General features: G+C 45.9%; 1 protein-coding gene across 1 annotated transcript; it reads right to left on the reverse strand.

The window, feature by feature from the left end:
- Positions 1–4,467: 4,467 nt before the first annotated feature.
- On the reverse strand, positions 4,468–4,986 carry LOC126482211 (CARD- and ANK-domain containing inflammasome adapter protein-like). The gene has a single exon (XM_050106190.1). It carries the CDS (start codon positions 4,984–4,986, stop codon positions 4,468–4,470), a length of 519 nt encoding a protein of 172 aa, XP_049962147.1.
- Between the last annotated feature and the right edge of the window lie 11,631 nt (positions 4,987–16,617).

Genomic DNA, 16,617 nt, shown 5'->3' on the forward strand with positions numbered 1-16,617 from the left:
AGGCCTTCCGCATGGAACACGCCTATCTCACCACTGACTACTAATGTTAGACACATACGGTTGCTGTCAAGTATGGGCCTGATGATGACGTAACAACATCTGAACTAGTTGCCAATGAAACCAACACCTTAACACAGCTGGAGGAATTTCGTCATTTTTTAACATATGTTATACTAGCTGACGTCCCAAGTCGTCCATTTCAATTATGGATATACGAAGATCGTTTAAAACGCCCCAACCAAACTAAGTCAAGTCTTAGGTTGCATGATTGGGATGCTGACGCGTTTTGTGATGGACAACTCCGGTTGTCAGCATCCTGCGACGTTTGTTTTGCATGGCTCCACGAAGTTTCTTCATTGTGTCTCAATATTTTGCAGTATTTATTGTTTCACTTCTTTCCAAAAACTCTACGAGCAGAACCATTTTCTGTCCCAAAACATCGACACCAAGGTTTCCGTCGCTGTTTGCCAAGTTATTATTTTGCTAGAGAATGAGGATGGCGCCACTGCATTGTTTGTCGTTTGCTCTGGAATATGGTTAGGAGTCTAACATTTATCTCCTGCCACTATAGAGTTGAGAGAAGCCTTGCCTTCAGTCTCAAAACGGTTAAGAAATTCGCGACGCATTCGGGAGGACGACAGTTCAAACCAGCGTCTGACCATCCCGATTTAGATTTTCCGTGATTTCTCTAAATCGCTTCAGGAAAATGCCGGAACTGTTCCTTTGAAAGGGCACAACCGACTTCCTTCCCCATCCTTCACTAATCCGTTGATACTGATGACCTCACTGTTTGGCAACCAACCAAATTCGCGAGCGGAACTGACTTCATTTTATGTGCTTCGGTAAGTATCTTGGCAACCATCGCGCACACAGTTTGCGATAATGTAGTCTATCAGTTACCATTTCATGAACAACAGTTCGTGAAATGTTTGGACGGACTGCATGCAGCTCGTCAATTGTCGAACGGCGATCAGAGAGCAGATGTTCAATTTTTTGCACCACATCAGTTGCAAGAGACGGACTTCGTCATCTGTCTTCATCGTGAATTTCTGTCCTTCCAGAATTTTAATTACATACCCATTTCGTCACATGCTTCCTTGACATTAGGTACATCTCCTCTATAAAGAAATAATTTCGCGATGAATCGCACCGGCGTTCCTGCGCTTAGGACAACAGTGAGTCGTTAACGAACTCAACCGCGCGGTATGTGCCCGTCCGCGAGAATACTGTGTCGCTACGCAAGGCACACACGCTGCTGCATCACTAGACGTCACAGTTCCACGTTCCAGTACACAGCGGAGCGTGGAATGAAGAATCTGCCATGTCCGATTTGGAGAGGAACATGGCCAATGAGGTGCGACATCGTTCTACAGTTTGCGCAAACTACGTTTACTCTCCGTGCAGTAATTGATGGGAGCGAGCGTTACTGGGAAATGCTTTTATTGTCGCTCCCATCAACCACCCTGCTGAGTGTCAACTTAGTTTGCACGAATACTACATCACAAGCAGAACATAGCAGCCGCCATATTGTGTGGCGTTAAACATGGTAGCTGGTGGGTGTCCTGAGTACATGCTATGAATATAAGCTGTTTCAAAGCATCAGCAAATTGCTCACTTGCAAACGCGTCTTTTTAGCTATAGCTTGCTACGAAGTGTCAGGGAAAAACATACCGGTAGGTAACGGCTTTCTGGAGTTGATGTTTTTAGTGTTGAAATGTTTGTGCTACGAAAGTATACCATTTCGATGCTGCAGCACAATCTTTCTAAAGCGTGTCCTTTTAATACAACGTACCAAATTAAATATCAAACAATGACATTTGTAGATACTGTCTTTCAGATAGTGTGTAATATCCGGAGACGCAGTTGCTGTGCCGAAGCTGTGGTGCAGAGAGGTAGCAGGTTCGTTTTCTGAAGTATTCTGGATTATTCTTATTCATGTAGAAGTATTTTCATAAACATGTTTATAATAAATGAATTTGCTGCAATTCTTGCTGGAAAAGCCAATGACTGGAATGTTTCCCCAGAAATCTTAACACAACTGCCAGTCAGTCCGAAAATAAACAAGTTACACACTGGAAGGTTTTGCTATTACGAAACTTTCTGTAAGATATATATATACCTTTCTGCGTGGCCAAATAGAGAATGAGCAAACTGGTAACTGTGGGAACAGATTGAGCTGTGAAGGAGTTAAGACTAAGTTCGAACTGCTGCAGGTTTTTTTGTGGTTTTAGGGCGCACAACTACAATTGTCATTAGCGCCCACACTAAGTTAGGAATGCACTGCGAGGCACAAGGTTAAAACAGCAACTAAAAGGACAACACTATAAAAGACGTATTAACAGGCATAGGATTAAAAAAACAGCATAATCAAACGTTAGACAAGTTTGTCAAATGGATAAAACGAGGAACGCGAGCAGCTGCTCCTGGGTCATCCGCTAAAATTGCATCCAGACTACATGGCAGGCCAAGATCAACACGCAGTTTATTAAAATTCGGACAGGACGTTAAAATGTGGCGTACCGTCAGCAATTGCCCACGTGGGCAGAACGGCGCCGGTGCAGCCATCAGCGAATTGCTGCAGGATTTGTCAGGAGACAATACACCACGAGTAAGTGCCGCTTTCATTTCCTGCTGGTTTCTTCGAGCGTCCTGCGCAACCCTAGAAAGAACTTTCGGTACAGCAGTTTTGAGCCAGGTAAGTCCGTTTCGTTGTAATTTTCGAGGCAGACGACTACATAGTCCTTTGTGGGTACAATGCTGGTCGCTACGGCTTCCTCACGCCCTTCATCTGTCAATGGTAATTCATGTTCCAGCTATTGTAGGTTGGCACTACGATCATTAGCAGTACTGACAAGACAGTGGAATTAGAAGCGAAATATAAATTTAAATTCGTTAACTTTTGCTGCATATATCTACATTTAACCGTCTTCAGTAGTAATGTCTTCAGTAGTGTATTTTTGCGAATAAGTTTTTTCAACAGTGTTAGTTCCTTTGAGGAAGTTATGTGCTTTATCAGGTCCAGAGGAACAGTGGTTGAGTTTCAGTGCTCACTTAGCACTACGACGACTGTGTTGTTGTGTGTATCTGCCGTTACCTATGTTCTCATAAGCCACTAACTGCTAAAACTTAGTGCCAAGCTGTCAATGACGTGCTTCATTTCCGTGTTAACATTTTAAGCTCACTGCAAAAATGTTTAGAACTTCAAATTAAGAAATAATTTATTCTGTCAACTATAACCAAAAACACTGATTTAACAAGGAGTTTGACCAACGTTTGACGAAACTTCCTGGCAAGAGACCTTCTGTAAAGTTTGGAAGGTAGGAGACGAGGTACTGGCAGAAGTAAAGCTGTGAGGACGGGGCGTGAGTCGTGCTTGGGTAGCTCAGTTGGTAGAGCACTTGCCTGCGAAAGGCAAAGGTCCCGAGTTCGAGTCTTGGTCCGGCACAGAGATTTAACCTACCAGGAAGTTTCATATCAGCGCACACTCCGCTGCAGTGAGAAAATCTCATTCTGACAACGTTGGATGTTCTCCAATGGTATAAATAATAAAGTCGAAATTTGTCATTTTATTACATCACTGCCTAAAACAACAAAATCTGTAGTACATAATATTTTTGTGTAGTGCATAACAAGTTATTTTGTACTCTGGCAAATGCTATCGAATAAATGTTGTTAAGATGCTCATATGATGTTAAAGGAATAAAATGTGTCATTTAAGAATGGCTATTCATTAAGGCTCCATTCCCTTGTCCTGATCACTCTTTCATTACGACATGTCTGAAGCTATAGCAGTAGAGTCTGCCATTGTCACACTGTTCAGGAAGAACACTTTCAGCTGCTACAGAGTGTATCCAAGCGATTAAGTTGAATATTTCTGAAATGTGATAGAAGGCACTTTCGAAGAAATGCGATTGACACTGTCTGCTGCCAAACAAGATTCGGGGAGTGAAGTAGTGATGCAATGTGGCAGATCAGAAGAACACAGAAGCGATGTTTTATGCTTTTATTTCAACTGGACACATTCTCATGCAGGCTGGCAGTGTTATCTGTGCGACTTGGGTGAATTCAGTCTGGAAGATTCACAGATACACAGTACATCTTTTTAGCAATTTAAAACAATCGACAGAAAGAAACGTTTTTGCAAATTCTTTGTTCCAGCAGAGTTCACCAATGAAACCGCAACTGGGTTTAAAAATTCAATGTCATTGGTTTTGAGCTACTCACAGAATTGCTAGGGATTATCAGCTTTCTTCCTCATAGAAGGATAAATGGTACGTGTAGGGAGGATGGCTAATCACTTGCAGGTGGAGAGGATGCACTCCAGGAGGCACTTGTCCTTTTTGCTGTCGTACGAAGTCTCGCCCCAAACTCTTCGTTCCCGGGCGTTTCGGACGTGCTGGCACCCACCTTCTGCTCCAAGTGTGCCTCCCCTGGCAGTGCAGAGTGGCACAATGCAGCCAGCGGCCTCTACTCCGTGTCGCGGTCCTCCGCCGCCATCGCCGCCGCCGCCGCGTCGGCAGAGTAGCAGCGCACGACGTCGGCCACGGCGGCCGCGTTGTAGCGCAGCGCGCACGTCAGCGGCGTCAGGCCCTCCGCATCCACCGCGTCCGCGCGGGCGCCGCGGCGCAGCAGCTCCAGCACGGCGGGGGCGCCGGCGCGCGTCGCCGCCACGTGCGCCGCGGTGCGCCCGAAGTGGTCGGCGCGCTGGCGGAAGCCGGCCAGGCGCACCAGCGCCGCCGCCGTCTGCTCGTCGTCGGCGAGCAGCGCCCACGTGAGCGCGTCGCGGCCCGCGGCGTCGGCCGCCCACGCGGGGCAGCCCGCCCCCAGCAGCCGCGCCGCCGCCCCCGGCATCCCGGCGCGAGCCGCCCAGTGCAGCGGCGTCAGCCCCGCCGCGTCGGCGGCCGGCTCCAGGCAGCACGGCGCCTCCAGCAGCAGCGCCGCCGTGGACTCGTTGCGCGCCTCCAGCGCCCGCATCAGCGGCGTCATGCCTCTCTCGTCGCGGGGCCACCTGGGTGCAGACGCAGGCGATTAAGGGGACATTGTACGAGAAATTCGTTGAAACTTGACATTTTTCTCTTTTCTACTCCACAATGTACTTTGGACTTTGCTGAACATTTTGGTTGTGAGTGTGTGGGTTTTATTTTTATCAAGTTGCGCAATTGATTGATCCAACAAGTACCCTTTGGCTCCTGCAAGAAACAGTTTCCACCTCACACTACTACAGAAGTCAGACAGACACTCCTAATGTACCAACAAGAACTGCTTGTAAAACATTCAGCAACAAATATCTTCTGGAGTCGTCCGCTGTAAGTGAAAGACACAAATATTCTATATATTGTTACATAACTAGTGGGATAATTGGGTACAGGAGTATTGCTAGTTAGTGTAAGAAAAACATTAAACAAACGAAAAATGATTATTACAAAAAATTGTAAGAAATCAAGTTATACTTTTTCCAGGTTCTTTTCGGAACAGTAGATTGCCTCTTATGGATAGGAATTCTATTAATTTACGAAGTATGTAAAGGTTCTTTTCTCTCTTTTCTTTAAGAATGTTATTAATTCAGCAGAATGGCTGAGAGCCCTGCCTACACAACTTTAATAACTTTTATACGTGCGGTGAAGGCTGTAGTGTGAGAAATGTAGTGGAGTGGAGTGTACTGTTATGGACGACAGATGGGGCTCGCCTATGCTGTAGCGCACAATACCGTGAGCTGCGACGACTGCTACCCGCGTCGCTCGCTGCTGACAAATAACACAACAATCTTTTTCTATGTAGATTGACCTTCGCCAGTCAAACTCTCCCTACGCTTTGATGAAGTCGAGGACTCCTATCCGCCCCTAGGCTAACTATTGGCGTGGTACACCAGTCAGATAACTGGTCCACCTCTTTGCCACTCAATACTCGCTCGTAGGCGTTTAACTAGTACTCTGTCCGTGTTCACACTGTACAATAAGTGTGGCAGCCAACACAGTTAACAACACTTAACCGCGGGCGACTCAATGTAGTGTCACTCCGAATCGCTAAAGACAGAGGTGCTCTCCCAGTCAAGTACTGAGTAGAGACTGTTGCTGGCTCTCTGCGTACACATACGAGCACACTCACTCTCGTTACGTGTTCCTGCTCCAAGAGTGACAGTGGAACGGCCCCTTTTTCTGGAAAAAGTTGCCAGGGTATACCATTCGCTGTCTTCCCTCACTCCTCTGGCTATTTGAATCAGAAATATTCTGCCAATAAGCGTTGCTCTTTTAAATGGGAGAATGACGTTTCGTTTAAGTCTACCAATGCAGAAATATGTATCATCTCCATTAGGCGTATACTGTCCTGTGAACTGCATAACTACACAGTCTGTCCATTAAAAAATGGATCTTCTGGATGCTCCCACACAATGTCGCGAAATTTGCTTTTAAGTCTAACACGGGGGTCGTTATACCTTTGCTCTGGCAAAAGCTGTCCTCTTGCAATTTACTTATTAGATTTGCATATGGCTTTCATGGATTCATGCAAAATTGACTACCTGATCGAGTTTGGTTTAGAATGAAGCGTCTTTTTAACATTGGCGGCATAGGTCATACAATGCCCCATTAACTGCACTTGGCAACAGTTGCTCTATCAAAATACAGGGATTAGACAAAAATGTCTACACCGCAAAAAATGCACGCTTGTATATAAATGCAGATGCTCGTGAAGACTGCACGTTTCCTGTTACTTGACCACAAACAGCACGTCTGCTACGTCGTCAGTACATTGAAAGTGCCAGTCAGGGTCGGAACAGTGTTCTGACTAGTTGTCGGTTGGTACTTTAGCGCGTAAAACTGCTAAGTTCAGTACTAAATGAAAACCTGATAAGAAAAAGGCAAAAACCCAATCAAGCAACTTTAAAAGAGGAGCAGCTAAGGACAAAACATCCCTAGGGAAAATTTCTCAAAACACCATTGAGATGGCGGAGGTCCGCACGGGGAAGGTGGGGGGGGGGGGGAGGTGGGCGGGCGGAGAGGACATCAGATTTGCTTCGCCATGACGCTGCAGCCAATAAAACTTGAGACGCGATCGACAGAACGGACGTCATCCGCTAAAACATCTGACAAAGGAGATGGCAAATATAGATGTAAACTCGAACAGTTAAAGAATAGGCACTGTATCATAGTGGTCACCATCAAGAGCTGAGAGCAGTAGGCATGGAGTGGGTCAGCGTCGCCGATTAATATATGGCGGTGACTAAAATGACATTGTACTACACGCACCTGGGCCAAGAGGACGTCAATCACACTACTGGGAGAGGTTTAATGTCCAGGAGTGTTTCCCTGGAGGTAAGACCATTATGCACTCCAAAGTGATACTACATGCTGACAGCGACACGAAGGTCATCCGAGGGAATAGAATGACTGGCAGGCCGAGGAAGGAGAGCTTCAGCCATTGTAGCAGTATCAGCAGCCTCGTTCCCTAGCATGCCAATATGACCGAGAGTGCACAGTAACATTGGCTTCCCCCCGGCAAGTAAGTGGGGGCATTCTTTGATCCATTGTACTATAGGCAGACAGTACAGTGTGCAAAGGTTCTGAAGAGCGCAGAGAATCTGAGCAGGTAATTTGGAAGCCTGTGTTGCTGGATGTACTGGGTGGCCTGACAAACTGTGTGGAGTTCCATGGTCAAATTCGAGCACCGGTCAAGAAGCAGACATCGAAAACGATCAAGTACAAAGGCACACCCGAAACCACGGTCTGTCTTTGAACCATCGGTGCAGAAGAAAACAGTCTCCAAGATGCGTGTGGAAGGTGATAAACACTGCCATACACCAGACAAGGAGTAGTATCCTTAGGAAGCGAATGGAGTCCGAAATGAACACACCTCGGCACAAAGTGAGGGTTGTGAGGAGCTTACACCCATGGGGGAACGTGGCAGCGTGGGTAAAGCAAAGGTATCTAAGTAGCAAATGAAGGAACTCTGGGAGGCAACAGAAGACAGGTACAGCCCGTACTCGCTGTATGGAACCGTAAAAAAATGAGCATGCAATGGAAGCCCGGGCACAGAAGATGACCCACCTAACGACTGAGCAGAATTTTCCGCCAGTAGGACAACGTCAAGTCAGCAGCTTCAGCCTAAAAATTCAACAGAACTATTATGAAAGGTACCTGTGGCTAAATGTATGCTGCAATGGTGGATGCTGTTGAGACAACTTAAGATAGATGATATGTGGACGAATATACGAGGGCTATCAACAGAGTACATTACGTTTTCGTTTGTGTCCGTTAGGGGCGGGGCTGGCGCGGCCATCTTGGTGTCATGGCATTCCGCCGCTCAGTCGGCATCCTGCCGTGCAAGTGAGAGATTCGTGCTGTACTCCATTGAGTTACTGTGACAGTTTGAAATGTCAGCGTTAATTGAAAATGCCGCAAAGTGTGAAGTGCGTGCTGTAACAAGGTTTCTGACTGCAAAAAACTGTACACCGATAGAAATCTATCGGCAGCTTTGTGAAGTGTATGGGGACAAAATAATCACTGAAGGTGGAGTGCGTCAATGGGTCATAAAATTTAAAAATGGCCGAACTAACGTTCACGACGAAGAGCGATGCCGCGGTCCGTGAAAACCGTAATTTCACAATAACGGAACACACTATGAGTTTCCACAAATTTCACGAAGTTTGTTGCACGAAATCATTACCGAAAAGCTTGGCTACCACAAGTTTTGTGCAAGATGGATACCAAAAATCTCTACAGAGATTCACAAAAATCAGCGAATGGCTGCAGCGTTAACGTTTTTGGACGCTTACGAGAAAGATGGTGACTCATTACTCGATCGCATCGTTACTGGTGACGAAACATGGGTCAAGCATGTGAACTGCGAGACGAAATTGCAGTCAATGCAGTGGAGGCACACAAATTCCCCAAAAACCCAAGAAATGCATGCAGACAATGTCGGCACGGAAGGTGATGGCGACTGTTTTGTGGATTTCCTGGAAAGAGGCACTACAATAAACTCTCAAAGTTATTACCAAACTCTGCACAACCTCAGAAGAGCAATACAAAACAAGCGCAGTGGAAAGTTGGGCTCAAAGATCTTGCTGATTCACGAGAACACATGGGCCCACACGGTAAATGCCACTCGTGAAGTTCTCGAATCTTAAGTGGGAGTTGTTTCCTCATCCGCCATACAGTCCCGACCAGGCACCGAGCGACTTCCACTTATTCCCAGCAATGAAGAAGTGGTTGGCTATGCAGCGTTTTGATGAAGACGCACAGCTTCAAGAAGAGGTAACCACGTGGTTTAAGGCGCAGGCAGGCCGAATTTTACGACGAAGGAATTTCCAAGCTCGTCCATCGCTACGATAAGTGCCTTAATTTAAATGGCAACTATGTAGAAAAGTAGTATTTAAGTGTGGCTTTCATCTGTATATAATAAAAAAAATTTCCAATACTTTATTTTTAATTCCAAAACGTAATGTACTTTGTGGATAGCCCTCATACAATACCTCCATAATCCAGTTTTGAACAAGGTGATGAGATGAACTGCAGAGCAATGCCTACAGAACCTACACTGGGCGTTAGTGAGGAGACAGACCCTAGCCACCACACCAGCCGTCATCTTACATTTCATCACCTTACAGACGCTACTGATGAGGGAAACTAGGAGGTAGCTGGAATGAAGACGTTTGTCCTTGCCGGACTTAGATAAGGAAACGAGAACAGCCTTACGCCAGCAACTGGAATGTGTGCCACCTGTTCAAATGAGATGTATGGAGGAGAAAATGTAGGCCCTCAGGAGGTAGGTGATGCAACATCAGAATGTTGAAGGTGTCCAGCCCTGGAGCAGATGACTGGGATGATGAGAGTGCATGTTTAACCTCCCTCAAAGTAAAAGCAATATTTCAACATTAATTCTGGGACGAGAACGTTATAGTCCTTGCCCCTGTCGGCCATGTCACAGAGAGGAAGGCAGGATGGTAGTGGTTAGTGGTTTGAACTCTAAATGCCTGCAAAATATTGGCCAAAGGTATTTTATATACGAAGAGGGTCTACAATGGCATTCACTACTGTCAGACCAGGAATTCGGGAATGAACCACAGTTCCTGAAAGCCGACAGATTACCCGAAACGACAGAAGCGTAAAATTGTTAAAAGAGGTTTGAAAAGAAAGACTTTTTTGCTATCCCTGAAAACGCGGTGACATTGCACGTAGCTATTTATAACAAACAGTTCGTCAGCATGGAATGGCATTTAAAAAATGCGGAGAGCTCGTCTCCACGTGCAGATTGTGGCATGGCATGCCTCAGTCCACCAGTGAAACATTCCATGGCAGTAGGGGTAACACTAAGGTATTCCACTTGGTCAACAGTGCAGCAGAGATAGTGTTCATCGATAGAGGGCAATGAGGAGTAGAACTGTCAGTCAGCTTTGGAATGGTGCCAGGTGGTTGGATGTACAGATGGGACAGGCGTTAGATACAGGGGAAATGGTCACTGGAATGTTTGTTGGAGACAACACATGACTCTAGACAATGAGTAAGCTGATCGGAACAGATCGAAATTTCTAAGTGGGGAATAAGGAATGGGTGGAATTGGAAATAAATGTGGGTGTGCCCACGTTGAAACAGATTAGATTGAGCTGGTTGACATCTACTAGGAGAGAGCCTCTCTACCAGGGGGAGGGGGGGTGGAGAGGCCCGAAGGAGATGGTGGGCATTGAAGTCGCCAAGATGCAAAAAGGGAGGATGTTTAGCAATAAGCTGCAAAATGTCTGCCCTGGTGACAGACATTGCAAAGAGAATGTGAAACCATGAAGGGAAAGACAGCAACAGCTTGAATCTGGGTGTGCAAGGAAATGGTGTGACTGTAGATGTGTCTAATGAGCAATGCGATTCCCCATGAACTGGAGTCCCCACCCAGCGGAAAATTAAAACGGAAGTGTGGGAGATGAAAGTGACCACGAAGGCATAATTTTGTTCCCTAGAGGCAGAAAACAACTGGACAGTACGATCACAAGAGGAGCTGTTACTCAACCCTATTTGATGCCATAAATATTCCATTGGAGAATAACCGTATCCACTTATAGACTGGAGACTGGTCAAATAAGAAGGCAGTCACTGCAGTGACTGCTGAGTGCCAGAATTCGAACGTGCAAAACGACCAGTTTCAGAGGCTGGAGGCTCCTGGTCAATGGACTGGTGGTTGGCAGTGCATCACAGTGAAAGAGGTTGGTCAGAATAGGGTATTGCGTGTTGATGCGACTTATGAATGCTGAGAAGATCATTTGCCAGTGACTGCTTAGAACCTTGGCGTTTGTCAGGTGCAGACCCAGGCATTGGCTAGCTAGATGTGCACTGTCATCGCGGGATTTTGGATTTCTGTGCTTCTGTTTGCGAGCATGCGATGTCACTGGCGCAGGCGAAGTTTTGTTAGTGCAGTGTGCTCTCTTTGCAAGTGAAGATGAAGGTGTGACCTTTGAGCTGGACAATTTCAAAACTATGGCACTAAATGTGAAGTCAAGTATGCACAACCATGTCCTTCATAGGTCGGGGTGTAACGAGGATTCCACTAATTGCTGGAGGTGGTGTACAAGGCTTCCAGCTAGCCAAACTTTTCTGAGCAATGTGAGGAGGAAACTTTTCCTTCACGCAAATCTCCAACAGCTCTCTCACTGAGATAGATTGGACAATCACTGGAGGAAGCAGCGTAAAAGAGTAAATGGTGAAAAAATTGTAATTGTGTTTATGGATAATTTTAGCGCTGAGGATTTAAGGTTAACTAAGGGGCTGTTCGCTGACATGGATATCCTGGAGGAGGACCAATTGGACACTCCCTAATGAGCGTACCTGCCGCAGGTTATGCTTTCGGCTGCATTTTCGAAAGATTTACTACTGTGGTTGCAGCACTGACATTTATGGCAACACCTAGGATTTGGGATCTATGTTCTGAAAGTAATAACTTCGTAGTCAGCCTTAATTTTTGGTAGAAGTACCTCACAAATGTAAGAAATAGGTTGCAGGTTGACCCTAATTCTTTATCAACCCTTTTCTCGAGACTGAACTGCAGTCAGTCACACTAGTCAGTGAGATGGACCGTTATTTCAGCCTGTCATTCCATCAAGCAGCCCAATGTATACGACACCGTAGAAGGAATTTAGAGTGTTGTGCGCACATCTACTTTTACAAGACAGCTGTGGAGACTTCTTGTGTTCCGGCATAATGACAAGCGGCGGCACGATGAAGAATGGAAGAGCAAATAAGGCTTTGAAATGTCAGGTAATAGTACACTGTCTAGAACGACAGCAAGATAGGAGCGGCCTCTACACGAAGCTAATATACGCGTGGCGCCGCCAAGCTGCGGCCGGAGTAGACGGCGAGACAATAAGGGAAAGACGCTACAGCAGTGAACTGTTTTGCTTGTATTTAAATTTTATGTACCGAAGGACATTGATTATTTGCTTGTCGCCGTTTTCCTGTGACATCTTTGTGAATACGCGAAGTATTACCAATTTAACTTACTGTAATAAACTCCATTAATACTATTTGCTTGTATTGTCTAGCGATCCGAGGAAGCAGCTTCCTAGGCACCCTGTATTAGCCGAGTGGGAAGGATACTACATGTTCCATTAAGCAGTTTGAAAAACAGGCCCCATTATGCAACCAGGAGCAGGACTTCATTGGACTGGCAATGGCGTCTACACCCTTCTAATTGACAAATGGATTAACTGTCATGAAACTGACTCTTCTGGGTGTGACACCACGAGGTATTGGGGACAGCCAGGAGAGGCGTCGATTCTTTCATGTCAACCTGTTTACGTTTTTGAGATCAATCATCATGGAGAAATCCCCACGACTGCCAGCTTCTCTGATGGCACGCACCTTTCTGCTTGGGCCCCCTCTCAGGGCGGTGGGGGTCAGGCTCACCTGCCTTAGGTGACTGTCCACACCTTAGGACACAACTCCCGGAATCCAGACAGAGGGACCAGTCGACAGAGAGGAAGGTACCATCTCAGGCGGTCATCCCTCCCTGGGCCTGGCCTTTACCGGGGGGTCATGTACAAGTCCTAACTGTCGACCTGGGGCTGGGGATTAAGCATTACTCAGTCACCTTTTACACGTCGAACGTGTGGGCTGGTCTTTAGGAACGCACAGGGAGGAAGATGAAAGGAAAGAGATACCTCTAACGCGAAAATGGAGGAAGTGTAAGAAAAATATAGGGAAAGAAAGATGGGTGGACAGGACAGATCCACACAGTTTTACCAAGAACTGTTTCCCAAAGAAGCCATACAACTCAATCCCCAAGGGATGGGGAAATAGGAGGATAGACATGCAGCACAGAAAGGGAAGTAACGCTGCAAAATCTGGGGCCAATGGTAGCCAAGCATGTACTCACCAAAGAGTGGTGAACCCCTGATGAGGAGATAAGGGGGGGGGGGGCAGAGGGCACGTTAGGGAGCTGCTTGGCGTACGATGTTCACAGATGGTCAGTGTTTATGAGCTTGAAATCAGGTTGGGAAGCTGCAGAAAAAGCTTTGGAAGACATAGGAATGAAAATAGAAACTGACTCCATGTGCCTAGGAGGATATGGGGAAGAAAGTATAGACTGATAGACAAAACTTTTATAGCTTTCACTATATAGGGTGAAGAGCATCTAGTGACAGCAATTCGTTTTTGGCAATATTCCATGAAGGGTGACAGACACATATGGTTAACGACATTCGTTATCAGTGCATCATGCTGGTGACACTGTACTGAACGTACCATGCAAATTTTACTATGGGGTGACGGCACTAAAATCCTTCTGACAGGAAGATGGGAAGTTTTATTTCAGACAATCTCCTTTATTTCTACTCCATGTGCGACACCAGTTTTTTTTTTTTTTTGTGTGTGTGTGTGTGTGTGTGTGTGTGTGTGTGTGTGTGTGTGTGTGTTTTTTAAATAGAATGTAATGCATCACAGTGGCAGAGGAAGTAAAAAACAGTACAGGTGGGAACAACTGTTTGGTTTTTCAACTGATAACGAAATTTTCCCCCACCTAAAAACTGTTACTCCGAGCTCGACAACGACGAGTCTTGCGTGAGGAAGACTTCAGACTTTCTAAAATCTCTCTCTTCCATCCGAATTACTTTAGGAGTGCCAGAGGTTGTTTGATTAGGGAGATGACAAAACAAAGGATAGGTAAGGATGTAACCACTGGCGCGCCCGAATTCTAACGGAAATTGCGCCCCACCACTCTGCAGATCCTGTTTTGGAATGGAGACATGCAAGGAGGAAAAAAATACTTGTGTTCCTCATGGCTCTCGATTGGTGTTTCGAATCCACCAGTCATCTTGTCCCTCAACCTGCAGCCAAGCGCCATTCTGGAAAAACTGAAGGAGAGGAGAGAGAGGGACGCAGATTTGTATGCCTTCTGAGCACCACACGTTTGAAAATCTACCTAGTTTTTTCTCCTCCTTTGGATGCGAAAGTAACATCTGCGAAGGGGTGGGTATGGCAGACGAGATAGGTGTAGATTCAAATGAAGATTGAAAAATTTACGTCGTATGGGAAAGACTAATTGATCACTTTCAAATTTAACGAGTTTTGCTTTCCCCACTCTTAAGGACCGCAGAATAACCTGACTTGCGCAAGTGATTGTCTAACAGTAGCCGAGTGCACCGATTATGCAGCAACAACAGACTGCCGACAGGTGGCCAAGCCAGCCGACACTGCCTGAAGTGACGGCAGTGGGTGTGCATGCCCCTTTACTAGTGGATGGAGTTTTCCTTAGCTCTCCGGAAACTGGTATTTAGGTCATGTTAGGTTGTGTTCTGTCTTTTCGTGTTTGCTCACTTGTCGTAAATCTGATAGGATTGGCGTTCTAAAGGGTCTTCAATGATGGTGGCTTTACCAAAAGCATCAGCATTATGTCTGTTCCCAACACGCTGTATTCTTTGTTTGCTGTCACCAGTGCACCATTCGTGGTGCCGCCATTTCCCCCCTCCTACACCTGTGTAACGACATTGTCATTTCCTTGCCACATGAGATTAATCCCACATGTTTGCACAATTACTATACTAGAGAGACTACAACTTGCTGTTTAGCACTTCACTAATCATTCAGTGTCCAAGATCTTGTACTGGAGTTTAATAATTTGTCTACTACTTAACCATGTCTTATGAAATGCAGACGATTTTTGATGCTAAAGCAACCAGACATTGTCCTCCTAGCCACCTCCTGCCCTCTGCACGCAAGAAGTTTCTGATGCTCAAGAATTTTATGATTACTACCTGGCCACCATTGAATCACCCAGCCTAGTTTCTGAAGTGGCAGAGAAGGAAGCTGGGTTGGAGGTGCGTACAGCAGTTAATATTCTATTTAGCCTATTCCTTAGGCAACTGTTTTAAACCCATTAGATGTTACATGTAATTACTGCGAGTTTAGTTTCCTATTAGGACTAATGTTTAGGGAAGAACATCGAGTGCAGATAGGTTGGATGAACTGGAAGTTTTCGTTCGCTGTGTTATGTGACAGGAGAATGAACATTAAAAGTCAAGGAACTGCGTGTACCAGCAGTGAGAAATGCAATGCTGTATGGTTCCAGGACGGGCACCAACTAAAGGACGTTGTAGGGCAGTGGAAGTGGCTGAGGTCAGAATGCTAAGAATGCTTTATGGCGTCACCAAAGCCAATAATATCAGAATAACGGGATAATAGAGTCCAAGGCATAGTTTTCAAACAGTTAAGAGAGAAGACCGCAACGATACGAACACGTCACGACGATGGACCACACCTTTATTGGCAACAGAACGGTAGAAATGATAGTGGAAAGCAACTGACTGGGTGATAGACAAAACCGATGGACTTTACACGAGGACTTGACGGAGACTAGGAAGGAAGTGTGGCACTAAGTAAAATGAACACTGGGTGGGGTTGGTTGGTTTAAAAGAGGGGGGAAGGGACCAAACAGAGGTCATCGGTCCCTTTTACCGACGGAAACAATGCCACAAGGGTGACACGAAGACAAAGACTTACGACACAAAACAGAATGAAAGGAAAAGCCACATCGACTGAAGGGCAACAAAAAATGAACAAAACAGGACAACAAAACCACAAAGAAGCAAGAAACAGGAGGTTCCAACAATAAAGCACGTTACCATGGCTGTCCGACCTTGAGGATAAAAAGGAAAAACCAGCCACTCTCCAACACCTTAAAACCTCCACCCTGAAAGCGCTAGGGTGGAGGAGACAAGGACAAAGGACATGTGCTAAAACTTGAGCAAATGATAAAACTCATCCTCATGAATGAAACTTAAAACTAAAGCTGCTGTTGAGACATTATCACCCAACACTGAAGGTAATGCGCTGGCAAAGTTAAAAGTCCGCCACAGAACGGCTGAAAGTTAGCAGCCCAGCAAGAGATGCACGACCATCATTCATGAGCCACAACGAAAACAAGGTGGGTCATCACGATGGAGGAGGTAACCACGCGTCAACCACATATTGCCAATGCAGAGCCAACAGAACCGTAGAGTCCCTGTGAGAGGCATGCACAAAGGTCTTCCACACACTCACAGTTTCCTTAATGTAATGCAGTTTGTTGTGCATACTGAGGTTATGCCATTCTGTCTCCCAAAGCCACAAAACCTTGTGGCATAATACTGAACGCAGGTCAGTT

The sequence above is a fragment of the Schistocerca serialis genome, chromosome 5, assembly GCF_023864345.2.
Source record: "Schistocerca serialis cubense isolate TAMUIC-IGC-003099 chromosome 5, iqSchSeri2.2, whole genome shotgun sequence".
Taxonomy (NCBI): Eukaryota; Metazoa; Arthropoda; class Insecta; order Orthoptera; family Acrididae; genus Schistocerca; species Schistocerca serialis.